This window comes from Oryzias latipes, chromosome 1 (genome assembly GCF_053564925.1).
Source record: "Oryzias latipes strain Hd-rR chromosome 1, Olatipes_Hd-rR_3.1".
NCBI classification, from domain to species: Eukaryota; Metazoa; Chordata; class Actinopteri; order Beloniformes; family Adrianichthyidae; genus Oryzias; species Oryzias latipes.
The window spans coordinates 34,493,811-34,518,010 of NC_136237.1; the positions used below are offsets into that span (position 1 = coordinate 34,493,811).

A 24,200-nucleotide genomic window follows, 5' to 3' on the forward strand; every position below is an offset into this window, starting at 1 on the left:
AGCCAGACCTTCTCGTCCAATAGAAGGGTCAATAATGAGCTTCTAAAAGATCGGTCAAACATTCCCAAAAAACCCTTTCTATTGGGTGAAGCTAATAAGGGTGGGCCAGGATCATATTTACCCCTTTACACAGGAGCTTTAGCTCCAGTGTTGACATTCTTTCGACTGCCGCATCTCTTCAACTGTTTACATAATGAACATATTTCCAGCAGATTCTGAAGCAGAAAAAAAGCAGCTTTGCACTGATCTGCATCAGTTTACAGTAGTGGGGTGTTTGCCCAACCAATGCAAGTCAGCTGATTCTGTCGCAGAGAAAACACTTAACTGATGTAAAGAGCTGCATGTCGATCTAAAGTTGATATAAAAAAAACGCTTTTCTTTGCGGCAGAATCATGTTGATTCACGTTGAGGTCGAGGAGTCACGGTACCTCATAGAAAGAGTTTTATTTAGCTGCCGCCGGCGACATCTCTGGTGTTAAAGGCTTAAACTCTATGGATTCCAAGATTAAAAGTACTTCAAGCTCATGCATATGTGTAAAAGTTTATGACTGATTATTTCTGTATGTTCATGGCTGACACATAGTGCTAAATTAATAATTTATGACAAAAAAATGTAGCACCTATTTAAACATTTGTGTAAAGGAACAAGGAAGTGTGAAAAACAGAAAAGATTTTCCTTTTTGCATCTTTTTACCTCCATAAATGTTCAAATTGTTTTTCTTGTCTAATAATTCACTCAGTTAAAAAAAAAAAAAAAAAAATCTCAGACATCTGGTAATGTTGATGCAATGAGTTGTGTTTTTCAGCCTTTCGGGACTTTTTGCTGAGCTATGCTTCTTTTTGCCTTTTTGTGCTCTCAGGGATGCTGGTGGTGATCGTCCTGCTTCTCATAGCCATCATCGTGATTGGGGTGTGGCCTATGTAGCACCTCCCGGCTGCGGCGGCCACGGGCTTGATGGCTTCAGCTCTGCAAAGCACAGATATAAGCTCTGGATTCCTGCTATTTATGGTTCAACAAAATAAATGTCGATGAAAGCGGTTTTCTGGATGATTATACAGGCAGGTGTTGGTTGGCTCTGACTTTTTACTGATTGTAAGTATATAAAATGTCTTAAAAAATAATTGTAATGCTTTTTTTTTAAGATAAAACTGATCAATAATAACACCGTTGAATGGTTTATTTGTGTGTAAGCAGCTTGAAAAAGATTTCTGTTGGAGCTCCCAGAGGCAGCAGCAGCTTTTCTTCAACTTTGTGATCCACCTGCGGAGTAACTCTGCAAAGTTAGCAGCGTTCACATATCCGTGCATTACTGCTCGTTTCCTTCCCATAAATCAAGTTGGCTGGTAATTAAAAAAATAAAAAAAAGACATTTCCACTTAATGGTCCCCGGATTGCTGTCTGTCTGCGTTTGTCTGCGTAGCGCGGGCTGCTCATGCCTCTCTCAGGAGTTTTTTGGACATTTTTAAAGTTACAGTCCAAGAGTACTAATATTATATTTTCCATTATGAGATCCTCACCAGATTTCTTGTGCTGCACTTCAATCTGAAAACCAGAAAGAAAACATTAAAGAACTTCTCACAGACACGTCCGTTTTCACTGTAAAGGGTTTATTTTTTATTTTCTTTTAGCTGAAAATATGAATTTAGTTCTACCAAGCTGGTGTGTTCAGTAGTTATTTCCTTCTTTAACATCAACCATCTAAACAGTCACAAAAAAAAGTTAAAAAAAAAAAGTTGACGATAAAATCCACAATGTTTTGTGTCATTAAATATATTCATATATAATAACCATAATATATTAGTAGGCATTGTAAAACAACGTTGCTAAAAGGTATTTGCAATCGTAACGACATTTACAATTTATGAAATGAACACAAAACAAATGTTCAGACATTTTTCTATGGCGTTTCGTGTGGAAGCTTGTCGAATTACTGCTTCCCAAGAGGGGGCGGGGGGCGGGGGGGGGGGGGGGGGGGCAGCCCACAGGTTTTATTGCAGATAAACTGTTGATACATTTAACAACAAAAGGTAATCTGTTGTCGTCACGGTCAAAGACGCCAGCAGCCAAGTCTGTCACGTCAAAACCTCAATCCTTAGAACTTTACAGTGACACTGCTGGTCAAACAATGTAAACATCATGGGGTTAAAACAGATCAGTTTATGTGTACTTGTGTACATGTTTTATTAGCATGACCACTGTACAGTAATTATGATGAGATTTGAAGATTTTTGTTTCAAGATCTGTTCAAAAAAGAGCTGGTTGTGGAAGCTAATTTTAGCACCTTTTCATTAAAAACGTAATATTACATTAAAGAAAATCTATTATTTTTTTGTCACTGTTTTTCCTGTCTTGATTTGAATATACAGGGAAAACGTTTTTTTTTTCTTTTAAACCCTGCACAACTTTGGGTTTTTCCAATCTTGAGCTGTGATGTCACCACAATTTTTAATTTTGTTAAATACATACAGATTTAAGCAAAAAAAAAAAAAAAGTTACCAGGAAAGACTTTAAAGACCCACTCCAGTGAAAATCATGTTTTTGGTGTTTTTAACATGTCTTTGTAGCATTTTTCTAATGAAAGAAGACAAATGTAAAGAGATTTATGCTTAAAATTGCATTTCTGAGTATTTCTTTATTCAAATTGCTGTGACTCAGAAGCAGACAATAAAATGGAGTTTGAAAAAGTGCCTGTTCGTTGCGTAGAAAATGCGCTGGGTCGGCCACAAGCTCCCTGCTCTGCTCAGCAACGGAGGGGGCAGGGTTGCTCCTCGCCAATCGTTCCGCCTACAACTCATAGGTGAATTTCTAATGACCTACTGTCACTCTGCAGAAACTATATTCTAGAAAACATCCGTTTTTTTTGTACAAATTTATTTTTGCCTAAAAACGGCATAATCATAATTAAAAGATCATTGGGAACAATTGCTCAAAAGATGATCGGAGTGCGTCTTTAAGGTAAAACGGGGTTGAGTTGCTGCAGTTGAACCTAGTTTTTATTGTGCTACTGTTGAAGTGAAGAAAACTCCCATGGCGTGTCAACAGCAGATTGCAGCACCTGATTGGACACACCGTCTCCTTAAAGTCTATGTACATTCGTGCACGGAAAAACGAAAGATATCTTAACAGCAAACCTCATGTGGTGGTGGAAGTCAAAAATCATATCTTTTTTTTTTTACAATTCAATACCTTTTTTCTGTTCTCATTCATCCTTTTGAAGTAAACACACATTTCAAGAGGATAAATGTGTAGCTGCTGTACATGATGAAGGTCAGTTAAGTCTTGTTTTTTGTAATTCCATCAGCACTCGTGGCACAATGTTTGCAGTTCTTGTAGCTTGCATCCATATTTCAAAGTGATAAACCTGCACAACCATAATCAACTTATCATAAAACAGGAATGCTATTGCTTCTAAAATAGTCACTAAAAACTCATTTTTATCCACTTATTGGCCGCATTTACTCAATGGCAAATAACTAGTCAGTTTCATATTATTGTCTTTAGAGTATGACTGGCTTCTTTTCCTTGAAGTTTTTGTTCAAACTACAGATTTTCTTAAAACAGAGGAGAAAAAAAGTCACAGTAAGTACTGTGAGCTAAATCAGTGCTGTCCAATGCACCCAAAAGTAAAACACTGAAAAAGGAACACAGTACCGTAAGCAGCACTTTTGTGAACTAAACATTGCAGCTAAAAATTATACTCAGGCAAATTTGTTTTTATTTTTACTGCTCAGGTATAGAGAAGCTTGTCAAATGGGTCTAAAATGTGCGCTTAAATTAGGGAAAAATACACCCCCAAAAAAAGAACAATTTTGCCACCTTTTAGTTTTTTACACCATTCTTTTCCTACTTTCAAATTCCAAATCAGAAAAGAATCCAAAATTAGCTGCAGATCCATCTGAATATGAAAGAAATAACGTTTAGACACTTACTGTACAGCTAAAGGTACAATTTTAGTAAATTTACCAGCACAAATGCTGGTCCTGGAACCACAACTGCTTCTTAGAAAAAAATGCAGAAGCATTATTGCAGCATTATTTAAGTGGTTTCCATCATTTTTGCTCAGAAATAGCAGATGTCCATGAAATTAGAACATTAATTGTTTTATACAGGAATAACAAAAACACATAAAATAACGTTATATAGTGGTAATAGGTGCAAATTCGGCAAATCCACAAGAGAGACGAATGTCAGAGTAGAAGAAACCATAAAAACTAAATCTGTGAGGTGAGCTCCTTCAACAAAAGTTCACTATAGGAAAAACATAAAACATCCTAAATAATTCTCTTCATGCTTCTACACAAAAAAGCAGCGGTGTCCGTGGGTCTGTCTCTTTCTCTCACCCTCAATCACTTTTTACTCTTATTCCTCCAGCTGTATCGCTTAGGGCTTCTTGCATTTGCCTTTCTTCTCGCGCTGCTGAAACTTTCTGAGTCTGCGCGCCCATGTGTCTCTCCACTGGATGACCAGGCTGCCTTTGTCCGCCACCACGCCGCTCTGGCTTGGGGAGACCTCGTCGTTCCCGAGCAGCAGGTACTTTTTCCCAGGTTTGATCTTGGGACATTTGCAGGCCACGTCTTTGGCGCGGACCCACAAAAACTGGTCCCCGCGGCGGATGCGGCTCTCGCCCTGCTTGTAGACGGAGATGATGTTGACCGTGAATTTCCACCATTCGCCCATTTTGTCTGCCTTCAAGATGTGCACCTGGACAGCTGCAACAAGAGATCCAAGATGTTGAATCACTTCATTTGATTCTTCTTTTACTTTATTTGTCGCCTTGATTCAGACTTAAGTCAGATGGTCCAAAACAATAATTAATTAGGTCATAAAACAAGAAACATTTTTGACAGAAGCCTTCATAGGACTACAGATACACAGAGTCAATCCTTTTCTAAGATACTGAAGTAATAATTGTAGAGTTTCTATTTAACCCTTGTGCTATTGTAGATGACCCCACCCTTGCATTGACGTGTTCTCCCTACCATGACAAAGGTGGATAAAGGTGGAAAGATTTCATGTAATCCATGGACACCAGTGAAGATCATAAATCAATGAAGAAAAAAGGTTCAGCGCACTGTCTAGTGGGTCTAGATGACCCAACTCCCAATGTTAAAGTGCCTAGGATAGCACAAGGGTTAAAATAGTTTGAAATTTCTGTTAAACTGATGTAAATAAGCCATGTTTTCTGACAAAGTGGGTGAGATAAAATGTAGACAATGTGACAAAAACACATCCTTCGAGATTATGAAAACAATGAAAAATAAATCAAACAATGCACATTAAAGCAGAAAGACAATCAAAGTTTACATTTTAAGAAAAAGCCAAACATGTATGATGATTCAGATTGAACATCAAGATACTAAAAAATCTGCGAGCGACATTTGCAATTTTCAACTGAAATGTGTTATTGTCTTTTGTTTTGAAAATCCAACCTTTATCAAATAAATGAAGTTTATTCTGCAGTCCCAACGCAAAGACATTGTGAAGAAAGTTTTTGTTTTTAGACCTGACAGTGATGCCCTCAAGTCCCAAATCTCAAGTCTCTACATATGAGACTTAAGTGGGGCTCAAGTCAGTGTCGAGTCCAAATTCTTATCCCTGAGTTTGGACTAATCAGCAACATCTGTGTTCACATTTGTTTGGGTTCTATCTGTACTCTTTGTATCTGGTTTCTTTTCTTGAGCCCTCCTGTATTTGTTTGTCCTGTCTTCTGCCGGTCAAACACATTTCAAATGCTGGATGCACAAAGTGTGGCGAGGTGTGATCACATGAACATTTTCACTCTATGGGTTCACTGAGTGGTCTCCGACCTTGACATTTGGTTAGGGCCGCCTGCGTGCCCCCGTACAGGTACAGGTACAGGTACAGGTTTCCAGTTGCCTGTTTTTCGCCCGCTGACAGGCCATTTCCACCCGTAAGGGCAGTTGTGACTAAGGCCTTAGACTTCAGCAAAAGACTCTCCATATACAGTCTCCTCTGATCCTGCATCAGCTGGTGAGACTAAAAGCAGGACAGTTTCTTACAAATCAATTAGGCTGATACATTTTTTAACAGCAAGTGCTGTTAAAAATCATGGCAAGCTTTGTAACTATAAATAATAAGGATATACAGTGAATGAAATGCTACAGTATTTTCCTAAATGGACTCTTGTGGTTGAAATTGTGTTTTTTCTGAACGCTGGCCTGCAGTCCAGCACATACTGCTCCCAGTGCACTCTCCCCACTACTGACACAGCAGTGTGATTTGTAATGTGATTAGAAGACGGGAGAGGGCTGTTAGACACGTCAGCTAGATAGACACTCTGTGAAATCACATGAGCAATGAACTGATGTAGTTCTCTGAGGTCGGACAGCCATCTCTCAGGGATCATATCCCAGCATGCATCAATATGAATTACATTGACCAGATAGTTTTAGGCTCCATTAAATGTATATGCACTTAAGAGACGGCCTTCTCTGTTTCAGGGACACAGGTTTAACCTTCAGCTCGGAGCTGATGGAGCCAAACATCTTTCTAGCATTAGGAGGAAAACCTTAACTCATCGCTTTGGAATTTCATATTTTTTGTGAACAGCAATGCAAGGCTGCTTTCCAAAAAAGCACTTTTTAGGTTTCTATTTTTTTTTTTTTTTTTAAATATCATATTAAGAGATAAAAAAGCACTTTGAAGATCAGATCCACTTAAATTCAATGAACTTTTGGTTGTTTTGTACCAATCTTTAAATGGAAACACAGATGGATGGTTGCGTGTCCAGCGCTGCATATAATGCTCAAACCCTACGTCCTACTATTTGAATTACTCAGCCAATCAAAGCATACGATCAGAATCCAACTGGGAGTAGGGAACGGACACCTGGACAGGTAGACTATGAGGGTCAGGCAGCCCTGATATGGCAGATGGGGCTGTAAAGCCAATTGTGTAATGTCATCTCAAAGGCTTCTGACCAACTTTTCTGGTTTTAGTTTAAATCTACTTGCAAAATGTTTTGAAACTCTTTTTTTAAGTGTCTCCTTTGGATTAATTCCACCCTTTAATATGTCAGAGGATAAAAAAAAAGTTATTTCTCAAATAATCTTTTAATGGTATTAAATGGGTATGTTTATGTTTTTGAAGTGTTTGGATTTAGATTTTCTATGTACTGTGCTTGTCTGCAGTCCTTCAGCAGAACCACCACAAGCATTTATGACCTTTATTATGTTTTTCATAGTTATGTATTTATTACATGTTAAATCTTGTTCTGCCATCCAACAATAACAAAAATGTCCTAAATCTAAACACAAATTGATTTGGTTTAATGAAGTGCCTCCGTTGTCTCCTACTACCAGTAAATTCTGACACTCATGCAACACATGGCGAATCAGTATGGAGGATAATAGTTGTTCATTAAAGAGAGTATTCAGTCTACTGCAGAGTCAGCTTTTCATCACTGCAGGTTAAACAGCTGCCAAATTTGGAATCAAATTGACTTTTGAAATCTTTTAGCTGCATACTGTCACAGCACGCCAGACCACAGGAGCACAGCTCTTCAGCAGCTTTAAAGCAGCTCAAGCTTTTCTCACACCACCAACAGTAAACTCGCCATGGGTGGAAGAGGAGGTGTCCATAAGCTGACCCTGACTCCAAATCCCCCAGAGAACAAAGTAAAGGCCTGTCCGTCAAACCGCTGTAGTATGCCACAGGACGCCGCTGATCAGGGAGAGGGACAGAAGGACGGGTAAAGGGGAGAGGTCACACGCCTTATCCACACCTATAATGGCACGGCAGACGGATGGTCGCAGGAATGCAGCAACAAACTCTGTGGTTGTGGGGGGAAGTGGGTTGGCTTAATGAGGATCTGTAGGTGTTACCGTTTCTGCTGAGGTCCTAAAAGCTCAGGGATAACCCTTCACACCTCTACACACACATTGGAGGTAGTGTTTCCCTCAGGCTTTCCTTCTGTTCCTTTGTTTGATCCTTTGTTTTCTCAGAGACACAGACATCAGTAAACAGCAGCAGCTCCTCACAAATGAAGAGTTACCTAAAGGGGTTTCTGGTATTAAAATGTCAAATGTGTTGATTGTAGACTCACCATAATCTTTCTTGCAGTACTTCTTCATGTTGATTTTCAGTTTGCCTTTTGATGCCTTGCAGTAAGATTCACAATCTGCAAGAAAAAAACAAAGAAATATAAAGTTAGGTGGACGTGTTGCAAGAAAATAATCAATGGATATTAATTTTCTTTAGAAATGCGATTTTTTTTCAACGTTTTTATGTATATAATACGTTGCTTGGACATTTGTATTGAACACCACAAAAAACGTTTAAAATTAGGACTCGAGTAAAAACAAAATCTAAATATATATTTAGAAAACAGATCAAAGAAAGTAGTAAAATTATTTAAACCCTTCTATCAATAAAACTAATATCTGGATAAAAAAGCATAAAAATTCTAATAAAATGCCTGCATAAAAATCTAGATTAAAGCAGCAATTCTTTTTGTTCATATTTTTAAAGTGCTATGCTAAAGCAGGACACTCTTTCGGGTTCATTTTTAAAACAATGGTGTTATGAAATGAAAAAGAAGGAAAATCTTTTATTGATTTAATGTTTGTTCTTTCTATAGTGCTTACAACTAAACTAAAATATTTATCTTTACTGTTTCTCTGCTAACTTAATTTTTTTAACTTAATATGCTTAACAATTTATGAAAATTTAAATTGGATCACAACAAAAAACAAGAAAAAAACAAAACAATTTTATTTGCATAAATATCATAAAAATATATTTTCTTTTTTCACTTTTTTTAAAAAGTATTTTACTTATTTTTTTTTTTTTTTGTATTTACTCTGTGAAGTTTCATATATAAAGTTAGCTTAGCATAAAATAACTAAGTGAACCTAAATATAAAGGTGTTTTAAGTTTAAACTCAAGTTTAAGTTTAATTTAAATAAATCCTTGTTTTTGCAGGGCAACAATTCTCTTTAAAATTTATTTTTTTTGTGGTCAGACTTTCTTGTTGCCAAATGTGGTCCAAATATTAGAATAAAAAAAGTCGCTGAGCTGCTGGAACGTTTGCATCCTCGCCGCAAGCGACGCCCCGCGTGCTTCTAAAGGCCACAAATTATCGCAGCCGTCCGTCCTCCCATTCACTGGTTGTCAGACTGTGGGAATGAGTTAGGCCCATGCAGACCACCCTATCTTTAAACCCACCCCCACCTCGGTTTAAACATCACCTCACTTGTCACCTCAGCACCCTGACCTTAGGGAAAAAAAAAAGGGATCACCTCAAGGCCCCTGCAGAGGAGCATGTCGAGCTTTCACATTTACGTGGACGGGGGTGGAGAGCGCTCCGGGATGGCGGCTATTTGAGGGATTGGAAGTTGGGGGGGGGTCAGTGCCACACAAAGGGAGGTCAGGAAGGGAAAACTGGCCATCCATGAAGCATTAGGCAGAGCACCCTTTTTGGGAAGGGGGGGGGTCCACTCTGGAGCCATGAACAAATTTCTGGCTGTGGGGTCTAAATTCACCTCACAGTTCTGTTTTGTCACAGAAATTTGGGGGCACAGTTGCATCTTACTGATTGTTTTCATCTAGGTTAAGAGTTCACTGCAAAAGAAAAAAAAATGTGGTGCTCCTGCATTTCTTTACCAACTTCAACACAAAAAGATCTGCAGATGTTGTGACTATAGTGACTATAAAATGATCCAGCAGGGATATAAAAAGAAACATGACCAAAGAGCTGCATGGAGAGTGAGTATCATGGGGTTCTTTGGGATCTGAATTTGACTGAGCATCACAAATGTGAGCTGATCTTCACTCGCCCTTTACGCTCCATTACAGAGCGGTTGCCCGGGGAACGATATGTCAGAAAACAATGCACCAGAAGAAGAGAAGGAAGATAGAGAACAGAGGTGACCGAACAATTAAAAAAATATATGAAGAAGTAAACCCTGAAACACTTCATCGTGGTTGAGGAAGTGAGTGGGGAAAGGGGGGGTTGAAGAAATGAACCAATAAAAGCAAATAAACAGAGAAGTCTATGAGCTGGACCTGATTACCATGTAAATAATGGAAGTTGGGGGCTGCGGAAAGGAAGCTTTGTTTTCTCCTAGACTCCCCCCAGTGCCATCACGATACTTCCCTTTAATAGCCTTTCATTCCCCATTAGTGTACCCCCGAGACTGAGCTCGGGCCCCGCTGAGAGCACCCCGAGATCCCTCTTTAGGGCCAGGCCGTCCCCTACAGTGAGGACAAACGTCCCCTTTGTGCCGACGCTGCAAGCGGCAGTGCTGGAAGCGCTCTTGTAATACTGAGCTGAAATGTGCTTTGCATGTTCCGAGTAGATGTAGTTACCACAGCGCTTTGTTTGCAGCCTTTCAGGGCTCTGAAGTTTGTAACCGAGAGGTGGACCTTTGCCCCCTGGTATCAAAGTACCACACGGCCCATTAAACTAATCGTCTTCACTGCTTTGAGGCAAAAAATAGAAAGGCAGAGTTTTAGCCGGAGCTTTACAGTGTGCTGAGAGGCGACAGCAGGTCCTTCAGCACAGGCGGGAACCAAGGCCCTCTTAGAAATCGCACTTTTGGCTTTATCAGTCGGGTCATGAGACACGGACTGCATCTACAGAATTTTTTCTTGCTGAAAAATGTTGGCCATTTTTGATTTTTAAAACATCCCTAAACTGCATGAAAGACACACAAAAAAAAAAAACCCACATGGCAACTTTTTAAAACTGGTATAATAGATGTCACTCACACTATTGCACTCACAATTGTAGCTGTTTTCACAACTGGAGACTTATTTGTCCTCCTTTAAAAGAATAAAAAACAAACTTTGAGCTGCATATAAAAAGATTCTAAGCTGTGTAAACATCAGATAGGCTGCAGCAAAAAACATTAATCAAAAATTCATCCCAATCGATAATAGCGATGTCGCTTTGCTTTATACTGTTTAAAACTGAATAATCTAAAAAAAAAATTAAAGGACTTCACGCTAAATGTAGATATTAATTTATTTCTTTTCGAATAAATAAAAATAATTTTTTCAAGTTTATTCACTGTTGACGGAGCTGGTCAAAAATCCACAGGTGGCCGCCACCACACTGTTCTCAACCCTCGCATAATAAATATCCCAACACCTAATTTGCACAAATTCTTGTCATTTAAAGATTAAAGATGCTTTTAAAAAGAAAAAAAAAACACGAAATATACATGGCTATTAAAAAGTATTATTTACGTCTTTATAGACAGAATTTAAAGCTGGACAGCCCCCAGGGGCCCCCAATTAGCATTTGCCCGCTTACCTGCTGATGAGCAGCACTACTTTTTATCAAAGAAAAGTAAACCAGCTCAGTGATGCAGTGCAGCATATTAGAAGGAATACTTTTGCAATTTATTTATAAAATGTAGCTTTTAAGCATTAACAATAAATAAAACATTGTATTTGTCTATAAATAACAACTTATTTTCATTTTGACAACAGCACATAGAATTTCCTTTCAAAATAAAGTACACTATATCATCATGACTTTGGGGCATCTTCATCCTTTTTTTTCCTTTTTCTATTAAAAATAAACATGTCAGCATTGGTGTAAAATCCTTTTCTTTTTTATCTATCCATGTAAACATTTAAGAACTTTGCCTCTGACCAACTATACTTTTTTGTGCAGCATAAGTTAGAATATGTGCTCAACTAACTTAACGTTTATTCAAATTGTTAGCATTTTTCTTTAACGCCAAAGAGCTGCAACAGAGATATAAAAGAGTGGCATGTGGCTCTGCAGCCTCAGGTTGCAGACCCCTGCTCTAGAATAAATGCTGATGCTCGAGCCAGACCCAAAAGAAAAATCTGTCTCAGAAAAGACCGGGTAAAACATTCCGCGCAGCCTGCAAAAGCGAACATATTTGATTCTAGCAGCCGATTCTTGAAAAGACCCAAAAACACAAACACTGACTGTGGTTACAAGGTAAAATGTTTGAACACAGCCAGAGGCGCTGCAGTGAAACAAGGAGGTGTGAAAGATGGCCCCCAGGAGGAGGGCTCTTGCTTTCAACTAGACTGATTGAGAAACAAATTGTAGCAAATAAAGCATGTAATTAGATCAGAGCACCCTGTGTGCTGCCCTGCACGGTTTTCCTCTGCTCCTCACTGGACTGCTCACATTAGAGCTGTGAGTTTGGACCCCATCCAGCAGGGGCAGAAAGAAAGGACTAAAGCCCCCCCTCCCGCCTCCTTTCTTACTGTGCTGTTGAGTAAAATCTGTCTCAGGCTGCTTCTTTTTGACCTGATTTTACATTTTTATTTTGGAGTCCGGCCTATCTGTCATTACTAGGAGGAATAAAGAGGAATCAGTTAAAGCAACCCAGCCCACACGCCCCCCCTAAAAATGTGTTTGTGGTTCTGTGTCTGCATTTCTTTCAGTATTTTTTTTTTCCTTTTCTCAAACTTTTGCACAACTTAATATCCTTCTAAGATCCCGTGCCAAAGTGCAGTGCAGAAAAAAACAGCAGAGAGTGTGCGAGGCAAGACTCATGTTCAAAAAATCCAAGGAGGGGTCCGCCGCAGATTCTGATCACTTCCAGCCTCAGATGTGTCACGCACACATACATGGAGTGCGTCGTCGTCACTCCCGGCTCTCCCACTCCTCATCATCCTGAGCTGCTCTCACCCGAGCGGCCGCTGCAGGTTGCAGCGCTTAATCTCCTAAACATTTCGTTGCCATGTGGACGTCTCTGTCGTGACCTGTGGGAGTGGCAACTCACACCATCCATGACCTGCCAGTACAATGTGTGTTTTGTCTGGGCCACACCATCGGCGCTATTCTCCACGCATTCCAGCCCTCCGTGTGGTCGACGAGGGAGAGGGGGGGGGGGGGGGACCCCTCCTGCAGGAGACAAATTAATATCCACTCCTTTTACCCCCTTCTCTGCTCCCTTCTTATAGTAACGCAGCACCTGCCGCTCTCTGAGTCCATCATTTTTCCACATTTATGTCCTCTTAAAACCCGTGCGTGATCTGCTAAACTGCTTCATCCATCCTTCCACCTCCTCCTTTTCTCTTCTTTCACATCAGAATACCAAATGACCTCTTTTCACCTGAAGCTTTTGGCAATCCTTTTGACGATTCATTACCATGATGGATTATTTTCTTTGCTCATGGAGCTAAAATGAATGTGAACAAAGGTTAATAACAGTATTTAACATTTAATTTTTGACCAAAAAAAAAGGTTCAAACCCACGCTTACACACATCTGGTCGCAATCACAGACTAGGTGATATCATAGCTGCTGGAGTTGCACGTCGAGTGCAAGTGTTTGTGTATCTAAAAAAAGATCTGTGGGCTTCATTTGGATCATCAGGGCACTGAGGCTGAGAGTGTCTGCCCTTATAGATATTAAAAAATACCTGATTGTGCTAAGAGAATACATGGATCTTGTAAAGGATGTAAAAAGTTTAGGAGGAGTTTAGGCTCTTCTGCTGAACCAGCTGCCACCAAAAGAGCTGCAAGGAGGTGATTGGAAGAGAATTTCAGACATTAAGATGACATCACCTTTTAAAAAATGTGTAGTTTTCCGATTACCTCCATCCATGAGATACAAGCCGTGAAAAAAATGTCTCTACGCTCCAGAAGTAGACGGAGCCCTGACTAAGGGGTGGGGGGCTGCGAAAGAAAACCCCAAATATTCCAGCGCCTCACCACCCACAGTGTTATTCGAAAACAAAGCGTGAAACAGAGGGAGACGAAGGAGGTGGAAAAGAGTGAAAAGAGACTTGAAAAGAGAAGAAATGAAAGAGGTGGAGGAGGGTCGGGGGTGCCGGCGCTATATCCCGCCTGTGCTGAGGCTGTGCAGGGACCACGCGGGGCCAACAACAGCTGCAGCAGCCTTCACGCACACACGCACGTTTGGGCCTCCTGCGACTTCATGGGGGAGACAGGAGAAACACAGTTGGAGCCAGATGACTCAACTTTTTCCACCATGAGAAGAAAAAAAATGACCAGACTTGTGCAGGGAATTTCTACAGATTAAAACTAATCTTTGCTCATAAATAGTTTTTTTTTTCTTTTCTTGGAATATGCACCAAGAAGAGGGTTGTTAATTATTTTCAATGCAAAACAGACTTACTCTAAAATTGAAAGAACCCGATTTCTTCTTGGTAATATTCTTGACGTCACCTACTAGCTGCTTTTTTTTCGTCTCAATCCCATCACCATTTTTTCTATTTTATGTGTTCCCAGTGGTCTTTTAGTTATGATGATACCGTTTTTAGGCAACATCAATAAAGCTGTGTTGTTTTTTTTAGGACATAGTTTTTGCAGTGCAGCAGGAGTACATTTATACAGACGGATACTTCCCGTCATCCGTCTGTTTACATGCTCTCCCGCTACCTAACAGCTCCTCACAACCCCAGCCTAACATCACAGGTGATTAAAAATGGAGAGAAAATATTAAATCTATTTAGCCATACAGTTGTCAGCTCAGAAAATGAAAACGTACATTGATCTATTTTTATCTGCAAGTGGATGCATCAGAATGGAGCGGAGCAGGGAGCGAATTTTCTACGTCAAAAATACTCTTTTTTTTTTTCAACTGCTTTTTTTGTTGTGGCTGGTTCTGATGCACGGCGATTTGTAAAGAAAAATACTTAAAAAATGCAATTTTAACCTTAATTTTCTTTATATATATATTTATATATGTCCTTCATCATGAGAAAAATGCTACAAGAACATATGAGGAACACCAAAAAAGCAATTTTCAATGGAGTGGGCTTTTAAAAGGTTTAAAACAAACAATGTTCAAAATCTGATCTAATAAACTTTTTTATCAGAGTGGCTGCACTTGACAAAGGAAAGCACCTATCTTATAATAAACTTAAAAAAAAATTAAAACACTCTTTTAATCATTATTTATTCATTTTGCACACTGTTATTTCTGTCAAGTTTTTTTTATCTTCTTTTATCTATCTATCTATCTATCTATCTATCTATCTATCTATCTATCTATCTATCTATCTATCTATCTATCTATCTATCTATCTATCTATCTATCTATCTATCTATCTATCTATCTATCTATCTATCTATCTATCTATCTATCTATCTATCTATCTATCTATCTATCTATCTATCTATCTATCTCTCTCTCTCTCTCTCTCTCTCTCTCTCTCTCTCTCTCTCTCTCTCTATCTATCTATCTATCTATCTCTCTCTCTCTCTCTCTTTCTCTCTCTCTGTCTGTCTATCTTAACAAATGCAGAATCACGAGCTGAATAATAAGATCAACCGCATTAGTCCTTTGCTGCGATAGAGAAGGATGACTGGAAAATACACTCTGAAGAGATGAATCATGACTGCATGAAGTAAACCTCCTGCCTGCAGTTCCAGCAGGATACCAACACCCCGCTGTGCCGCAGTTAGGCTAATTAATTGTGAAAGTGTGAGGGATTAAAAGAGGCCCATCCCAGAGCTGCTGCTAATGGATTTAATATTCATGAAACCCTAATAAGGAGCGCAGAGGCATGTGGGATCCAATTTATCCTGTAGTCTGTTTTCAACTCGGGTGGAAAAATACTGAAGCTGAAGTAAAGTGGTGAAAAAAATCCCATTTCCATTTATTGAATATTTCCACAGCATCCGTCACTTTTTTCCCCCTCCAAACCACAGATGAACTTACTGTATTTGGGTCTGAAGAGGTTTAAGATTCGAGATCTGAAGCTGTACTCACCAGAAGCTTCCTCTGTGCTGCTCGCTGGAGTCGTTGGAGGGGAAACTGGAATCTCTACTCCAAGAGAAACATGAAAAACAATGACAAATTATTCAACCCTTTTGTTTTCTACAGTAAGAATTCCACAGTTAATAACCAAGAATCCAATCAGTTATAAAATAAAACTGCTTTTTTATTACTATGTGAATCACTTTTCACAGGCCAAGGTTTTAGTGTTTTGAAGAAAAAAAATACTGAAATCTATGAGCTCACTTATGTACGGAGCCCCTAAAGTGCTGTTATTTTTAATTAAGTGGTTGTCTGTCTCCTGCAAGACTGACTGAAAAAAAAACATTTTTATCACTATAAATACTACCTCCTAACATATATGTCAGGATTTGAGTTGATAATCCTGTCTTACATATATTTACATATATTTTAACTTGACAGACCTCCCAGAATTCAGCTGATGGTCTACTAACTAAATCCCTGGCCTAATTTGATCATTGGGATCCATCTGTGTGGACTGCTCAGCTACCTTACATTTACAGAAGTTCTCATGAATATGTTTTCATTCATTTGAATATTTTTACCAATTGTTTTTTGTAACCATTCTATGTTTTGTTCAATATAAAGCCCTAGCAAATATTTAACATAAACATTATTTTTTTATTTTACTATTTAGATCTGTTCACCATAGAAATCGTCCTTGTCCACAAGGACAAAAAAGCTCCGCTTGAGTCACATGACTCAACTTTAAATTGTTAAAACGACAAATTTAAAATTGTAAAATAAATTCTGATAACATGAATTCACATCATGCTTGTTTTTCTCAAGTTTATGCTATGAGGCCAACTTCTGTGTCTTGAACACCTCCTCCTATGTTGATTCATTTTCTTAGCTAAGCTCAGCTGTTTTCCTTTATTTTATCTCTCTGCCAAGCAGCATGAACTACATTGTGTCGCATAAACAGAATTTCAATTTTTCTAACTTTCTTCCTGTTGAATGCTGCTAGACTGCATGTTGTCCCTTATGTTCTATATGTTCTTGGCCTAAATGATATTTATGGCATCCCTAAGGGTCATTATTTTGTGACCTTTCTGAGTGCCAGAACGACAGCTGGAAAAAGTACGTTTTTTTTTCACAGTTTATCCGTTTGGTCTGCCTTTGTGTCCCGCTGCTGTGGTGACAGCAGTGTAACATCCCTCCCCTCCCTCCATCTCTGCTGGACTTTAACTGAACAAGAAGTAGCTGATACGAACAGAGACCATGCATGGAGATGGGTGGGTGGGGTGTGTGTGTGTGGGGGGGGGGGGGGGTCGTATATCATCAAAGGAGCAAGTTGGTGACAGAAGATACAACACACTCTATTCCTGCTTGTTGTGTTTTGTGGAGCTCATTGGACAGTAAAACATGACAGCGAGATCCTGCACCACATGAATGCATGCACAGACAGCGAACACAGTGAGGGAAAAGGTGTGTAACAGTGATGTATTTGTGTGGTAGGGGAGGAAAAAAAATTATGAATCAAGTCTTTTGATTGGGTATCAGATGTTCACAGCTGGGAGGAAGGAAACAAGCCTCCATGTTTCACTACTGAGCGCTGCTGTATGAAAATCTGACGAAGGATTTTTATACCCCGATGCTTCATTTTTATTGACCATTTACTGACAGAAAACAATTGCTGGAAAATAACAACGGCGGAAGACCAAAGGTGCTGATGCTGTTGTTGATCCACCGCCAGGACTTCATAGAAATAAAGAGCCTGGACCTCATTATTGCCTCGTGTAGATTTATGGCTGACATCACTGGAAAGGGCGCACAAACTCAAATGTTATATAACTCTCATAAAGAAACTCGACAATCTGTGAGACCCTGAAAGAAGGGTGTGAATGATTAGAGGCAATCGTTTTAATGTGGTGGTGCATTTTCTACACCTCAGCGTCGAGTCCCAAAAATCACTAAATCGTTTTTGTGTTGACCACAAAATTTAATAATGCGCAGATTTATTTCTAATCAGAAAAAAACATTCTTAGAGTAACTTTACATGAGGAGAGCTTTGCCTAAAATATGTTGCTTTAAAGCTTGGTTTTCTGCTTTAAGTAGTAGAAAATTGAAATAACTGATTTTTATTTTTACTGCTATATTATAAAAGAACAGCAGATTGGGAGGAACGGTGCCGGAATCTGCAGAACAGCTGCCCAAACTTGTTTTCTCTTTTTCAATCCAAATCTTCAGTGCTGATTGGCTACATCAGGTGATTCAAAATTATGATTGACTGGACCCACCTGGTCCAGCAGGAAGTACAGAGCAAGCAGGAAGGAAAATCTAAAGGAGCCAAACTTGGACAGCCCTGCTTTAAAAGGCCTTGGAAATTTTACATTTAGGAATATTCACAGTAAGTGCTTCATGTTAAAAAAAAGAGGGTGTTCTTTTGTGCATGTATGCATGATTGCAGATTGGTACACAGGGCTGGTTCCACGTACTTATGCAGGGGGCAATGGGCGAGCGGCTCTGCTGGTACCCTTTAGCACAGCGGTTGCACGTGATACCAGTGACGCCATCTTTACAGGGACATTGTCCTGTGGTTTGGTTACAGGTTTTGCCAGCAGCACCCACGGGATGGCAATCACATGCTGTGAGGAAACAGAGGAAGAAAGAGAGGCACAGTGAGTGGTCTCCCACACACACACACACACACACACACACACACATAGGAGGGAGATAAAAATACTATCTAAAGAGAGTGCAGGTGGTAGCGGTGTGGTAACAATAACAGGGTGGTGAGAGGCAGGTGGAGGCGTGCACAGAGGGACAAGACTCACTCGGGTACAAAAACACAATGCTTCCCTCAAAAGGCCACACTTCCTGCAGGTCGACAGGCCTTTTTTGTTCCCCTTGCTGCTTCAGTGCCAACGTTGAAGCACAAATGAAATTGTCATGTATGCTAATATTTGAGCTGCCTGCAGCTGGCATGGGTAAAGTCAGGAGAACGGCTTTTGCATGTTTACCAAACGATGAAATAATGGAGGATAATCCTAATAGCCTGTTTCTGATTAATGTCGGGGCTTTGAACGTGTGCCCAAAATGTCTTTCACACTTCCTCCCAAACTGGGAGGTCTATCAAACACACATGCTGGAGGAATGTAATCATTTTTCAATTGCTCACCCCAAATCCAAACGTTTAATTTATTTCACAGCCAAACCTGTCGGGTTAGAAATCACTGTTAAAAAAAAAAAAAAGACTGGCTGTCTGAGAGTCCCTTCTTCCCAAATATTTTGGAACATAAATAACTTTCAGCCTCAATGTGATCCAGACCAGAACAGATCTTTGAATCAATCACAATTTGCACCTACAAAGCCAAACATGTGAGTCTCCATACTCTTACCACTCCAACACCCAGAGTTTCACCTTTTTGTTGAAGTTTTTTCTTTTGGGGGGGAAAATCTGACTTAACTTTTAATGGTAATGTGAACTCTGGGATTTTCCTCTGCATCGTGTCACCTGTCACTCCCAAAAACGTTAAACGTTCAGCTCATGTACTTTGAGGTTTGTGGGGAGTTTCAGTGGTTTGGATTTATTCTTGAACTAGACTGCTCAGACTGCAAACCAAAGAACCATTTATTACAATTTGTTCCCATGGTAACAAAACCAACTTTTAATAGACATAAAAAGAAACCTTTACACACATTTTTAGCCTATATATTTTTTAAAGCCATTAAAAAAAGTTGTCGATCCATGTTATGAGAGCTGAACGAATGTGACATATCATGTAAATGTATCGTTCTTGACCTTTACTCAGACGTTTATCCAGAAGCTACGTTCACACCGCCCTCTGCAGCGTGTGTTCAAGTGGCCACGTTTAATGAAAAGTCTATGTAAACGTGCGTAAATGCACATTTCGGACTTCCGGGTTCAAAACTCAGTTTATGCATGGCACACAAGTTTCCACAACTTTTTTTGGGCTCTACATAGAAAACGCACAGCCATTGAATGCACGTCGAAAATTAAAGCAGGTCAAACTTTTACCAATCAAGCGTCCTTTTTAATTTACAAAAGTGCCAACTCTTTGAAAATTTATCATAGAGGAGAAATTTGTAAATGGGGTTTGAGCCCGGTCTGAACTTTATGACACAAAGTCTTTAACTGTATTTTACAAATAGATATGTGAAAGAAAAAGCCTGGAGAAAGATTTGCACCACTTCGACATTTTGCACCAAGCCTTTTTCCAACTGTAGGTGCTAGATGTGCGCTAGTATACAGTAATAAAAGAAAGGAAGAAGTCCCTCCCTGCTTGTCCAGTATGAACACCATGGGCTAAATGCGCATAAAACCTGTATTTAGCAGGCTCTTGAATGTGCATCACATGCCCGGTGTGTCCATAGCTTAAGGAAACTAAACATTTCTTTGAACAGACTGAAGTACAGAGTGCGAAAATTGCTGTTAATGTAACCCGTGTCGTTTTTTAGAACATAGTTACGGCACAGCAGATGTAGTTCAACAGAAATTTGCCTCTGAGTTGTGGGCAGGATCGTTGGAATCTGGCATCCCCACCCCCCCTTCAATTCAATTCAATTTTATTTGCATAGCCCAAATTCACAACAACAGTCGTCTCGATGGGCTTCGTATTGGTAATTGAAAAAGTGAAACATAAACTTCAAAAGGATCATGAATACATAGAGTTCAATAGGAAAATACTAAATTGAACTAATAAACTGACTAAGGTAAACTGGCATCCCTGCCCTTAGACCCCCCCCTTCCCTTCACTGTTGCAGAGCGGAGCAGGGAGCTTGTGGGCGTATGTCACAAATAACCTCTTTTACATTTTTTTTGTTTCATTTGCTCCTGTTTCACAAATATTTGAAAAGAGAAATACTCAGAAATGCAATTTTTAGCTTAATTTTTTAAATGCATGTCCTCCCTCATCAGAACATGTTAAAAACACAAAAAAAAACCTGATTTTCATCAGAGTGGGTCTTTAACACTGTATATTTTCCCGTTAAAGTTTTGTTGAACCAAGCTGCTGCCTCTTTATCAAACGGCTTCTTTTATCTATATTGCCTGTTGCCTGTTTCCTGTGTCTTGGCTTCTGTTGCTAATCTTATCAGTCCTTCGCTACACGTGTGCGGGTGCTTGTTCGGCCCTCTTATCAGAGTCAAAGCCCCCTTAAGAGCCTTTGAGTACCGACATCAGAGACATCCGTCACTGCCTCCATCAGGTTCAAATAAACAGATGCTGTGATTAGGCCGACTAAACCGTGTGGAGGCCGGTCGGACACGTCTTCGGGTCTGTGAATCAAGGAGGATGTCGGAGGAGTTCAAGATTTTTAGAGGTGAGGGTGTGTTTTTAAGAGGTCTGCCAGTAAATCAAGCTGCAGAGCACATGGTTCGCAGGTGGGAAACAGCCAGTCTCCTTCTACTCTCTGACTTGAAAGAAACTCCACGTCCTCTTGGATGACGAATTGCTCGACTCGCTGGCTGAACGATATGTAGGACGAAAAAAGATGTAAATAAAAATAAACAAAAACATATTGCAGGGAGAGAGATAAAATTACAGTTAAGCAATTTTTGCTGATAAATAAATGAATACATGTCCACATTGTATTTTCTTCTAAGTATTGTGTTATTGTTTAGTTATTATACATTTATTTATTCATACAATTTATGCATTTATTTACTGAAACAGTACCATATTTTATTTCCATATTTCCACATTTGCTTTGCTTTACTATATCATTCTGTTCATTTCCACAATTTTATGCATTTATTTGAACAGTACCCTGTCCTGTATGTAAATTAGGTGGCTGGTGCTGTGGTGCTGAGGGCCTCTTCCACACATTGCCAGTGTGTATGAACTCTGCTTGCCTTCAGTGACTTATATTGATTTTACAATCAACAATGCATGTTGTTTTATCTAAAATGTATATTAAACCAGAAAAATTCACATAAACATACTCTAAATCACATATGTCAAACTCAAGGCCCGGGGGCCAAATGTGGCCCTCCATGTAATTTTATGTGGCCCCCGAGAGCATAAAAGTTTTTGATTTCTTAAAATAAAAAATAAAAATTGGTGTGTATTTATATATATATATATATATATATATATATATATATATATATATATATATATATATATATATATATATATATATATATATATATATATATATATATATATATATATATATATATATATATATATATATATATATATATATATATATATATATATATATATATATATAGGGGGAATCTGCCTTGAAATATCAGATTGGGCAACTAAACATTAGGACTTAAACACTGTCCATATAACCTAACCTGACAGAATCAAATTTAAAAGGATTTATGATAGAGTAACAAGCAAACATATGTTTTCTATGCAACTGTAATTGTCACTTTCAAAAGTTATAATAAATAAATAAATTAGTTGTTTAACATTAAGGAGTAGTTACATGTATGTTTCATTACATTTAGTTACATGTATAAGTTATATCCGGCCCTTTGAGGACAGCTGCTATACTGATGTGGCCCTCGGTGGAAATGAGTTTGACACCCCTGCTCTAAATCCACAGATTTGAGATTCAGACTATGGATATGAACAAATTTGACCTCATGATAAAGAGCTACAAGCTAAGTTTTGTGAAAGCAATCTGTCTGTACAGCCTTTTTTCTATGGCTTTGTCCTGCAGTTGGCAGAGACAATAATCGAATGCAAAGTGCTTCAGTGCGAAAGAGCTCTAGTATCTACTGCTTGCCAAGCAAAGTAAAAACTTGAATCATCTCACAAATTGTAGGAAATTTTAGGTGGATGCTGTTTAATGGGAAGTTTGCAGCTCTGGCCTTTATACATTTATTTAGATATTTCATAAAAAAATAAAAAAAAGGATGTGACATTTATTTATTGCACCTTTCATTATTTTTTTCCTGATGTCGTTTTTCATCCTCCACAAGTCGCCGCACCTGTTGAAGAAAAAGTCTGACCCACTCCAGAGGTGTGAGTCTCAAGTGTGTGACCACTTAAAGCGTTAAGTGCTTGGCTACATGGCTACTCCAGATGGCTTTGAGAGATACGACCACGTGAGAGAAAGAGGCCCGTCCTGTCACAGCCCCTCTAGCAAAGAAAAACTGAAGAACACTTACGATAAAAAGCTGCTGTTCGTCAGCAGCTGGACGTTTTCATGCCATAAATCAGCATCTGAAGGATTAGGCTTGTGTAACTGTAATTATAAACATTCTTGCTGGCAGAAGAATGTTTCAAATGGAAGGGTAATGGGGAGGAGATGGAGAGGAGGACTTTTCCAGAGTTGGGTCTGAAATTGCACAATGAGAGAATTTCAAATTCTGCCTATAGTTTACCCTAAAGTTGTTTGAAGTCTGAACTCTAATCCCCCATGTGGTTTGTGCCAGGAGGAATAATTTGTTGTACTTGGAGAACAGCCAGTCTACCCTAGACCCTGCCTGTGTTGTGTTAATTAGATTTCTGCTCCTCCTACAGTATCTTTAGAGCACTCTAAATGACATGTTCACTGCTTAGAGAACGAGTCTTTGGTTCGCGTGCTTTTCTAGGTTTTATTTATAAAATAAATGCTTGCGCAAAGCTTGTTTGGCCCCTGAGGCAAAGACAAGAACCTTTTTCTGTTGGTGATGTTTAGAGTGCATAACACTTCGCAAAACATTTCCTTCTAAATAAAAGCATGCTCCTATCAGAACATTAAAAATGAAAACAAAAAAAGTATAGTCGCAAAAAGAGAGTTTTCCAAACCCAAAGTTTGAAAAACATGTTTTGCATGACTATAAGAAAAAAAAAAAAGTTGCTGTCAATTAAAGACATATGCCGAGGAGAGGGGATGGAGGCTTTTACTATGTTATTCTGATTGAAACAGACCATTCCTCAATCAACCCAGAAAAATATGATCCTCATCAACCGACTAATTGATCTAATTATACTGCCGTTTCTGTTTGCGTTTGAAAGCTGTTGAATCCAGTCCATCAGTCACAGAATCGACGCCAATCTGCTACAAGTAGATGTTGTTGGCTTTATATTGTCCTCCAAGGACGATTAATTAACAGACAGGCTTGTTTGCCAAAATTCTGCTTCGCAAACCCAGAAAGTCTCAAGAGGGTAAAAAAAAACAAAAAACTGTATCTCTGACTTGTGAAATCAAGATAACCAGAATTCCTAAAATCACTTTCAGTGTGACAAACAGCTAAGCTTATCATTTTTTTTTTTTTTTTTTTTTTTTTTTTTTTTTAACTTGTCCTGTCCAACAGCTAGGCAGACAGATGAGAGCTGAGGGCCTCTTGGGTTGGACATATTTTACTTTAACAAGAGGGGTTATTAATCTTCAGACAAACCAAAGGTATGTCTGAATAAACCCCTTTTGTAATTGAGGCCAAACTTTATTAATTTCAAACATGTCTGAAAATCTTTGGTGTTGGACCGGACGGAAAAGGAAAGAGGGGAAGAAGAAAGAGGGACGTTAGAGAGAGGGGGGGTAGGGGGTGATAATAGGAGGGGAA

General features: G+C 39.0%; 2 protein-coding genes and 1 long non-coding RNA gene across 5 annotated transcripts in view; 2 read left to right on the plus strand and 1 right to left on the minus strand.

Annotated features, from left to right (window-relative positions):
• stx8 (syntaxin 8) overlaps positions 1-1,585 on the plus strand; it is a 29,647-nt gene extending 28,062 nt beyond the window's left edge. The window contains exons 8-9 of one of the 2 annotated variants that reach the window (XR_908604.4): positions 861-1,093; positions 1,196-1,381. Coding sequence is in view for 1 of the 2 variants with exons in the window: in XM_004065678.5 (XP_004065726.1) it covers positions 861-925 (65 nt within the window). In the remaining variant the exon portion in view is untranslated. Of the gene's footprint in view, positions 1-860 lie in introns of both variants that reach the window. The other variant, XM_004065678.5, reaches the window with a different exon arrangement.
• Positions 1,586-2,536: 951 nt separating this feature from the next.
• Positions 2,537-24,200, minus strand: part of ntn1a (netrin 1a) — a 69,143-nt gene continuing 47,479 nt past the window's right edge. The window contains exons 4-7 of one of the 2 annotated variants that reach the window (XM_004065783.5): positions 18,164-18,313; positions 15,699-15,752; positions 8,067-8,141; positions 2,537-4,710 (exon numbers count right to left, since the gene is read on the minus strand). In XM_004065783.5, the coding sequence (XP_004065831.2) occupies positions 4,382-4,710; positions 8,067-8,141; positions 15,699-15,752; positions 18,164-18,313 (608 nt within the window). In that variant the 3' untranslated portion in view covers positions 2,537-4,381. The remainder of the gene's footprint in view (positions 4,711-8,066; positions 8,142-15,698; positions 15,753-18,163; positions 18,314-24,200) is intronic. The other variant, XM_020699728.3, reaches the window with a different exon arrangement.
• The window catches only part of LOC144994861 (uncharacterized), a 37,832-nt gene continuing 31,584 nt past the window's right edge, over positions 17,953-24,200 (plus strand). Inside the window, exons 1-2 of the long non-coding RNA XR_013658527.1 lie at positions 17,953-18,075; positions 18,277-18,346. This is a non-coding gene — a long non-coding RNA (uncharacterized LOC144994861). The remainder of the gene's footprint in view (positions 18,076-18,276; positions 18,347-24,200) is intronic.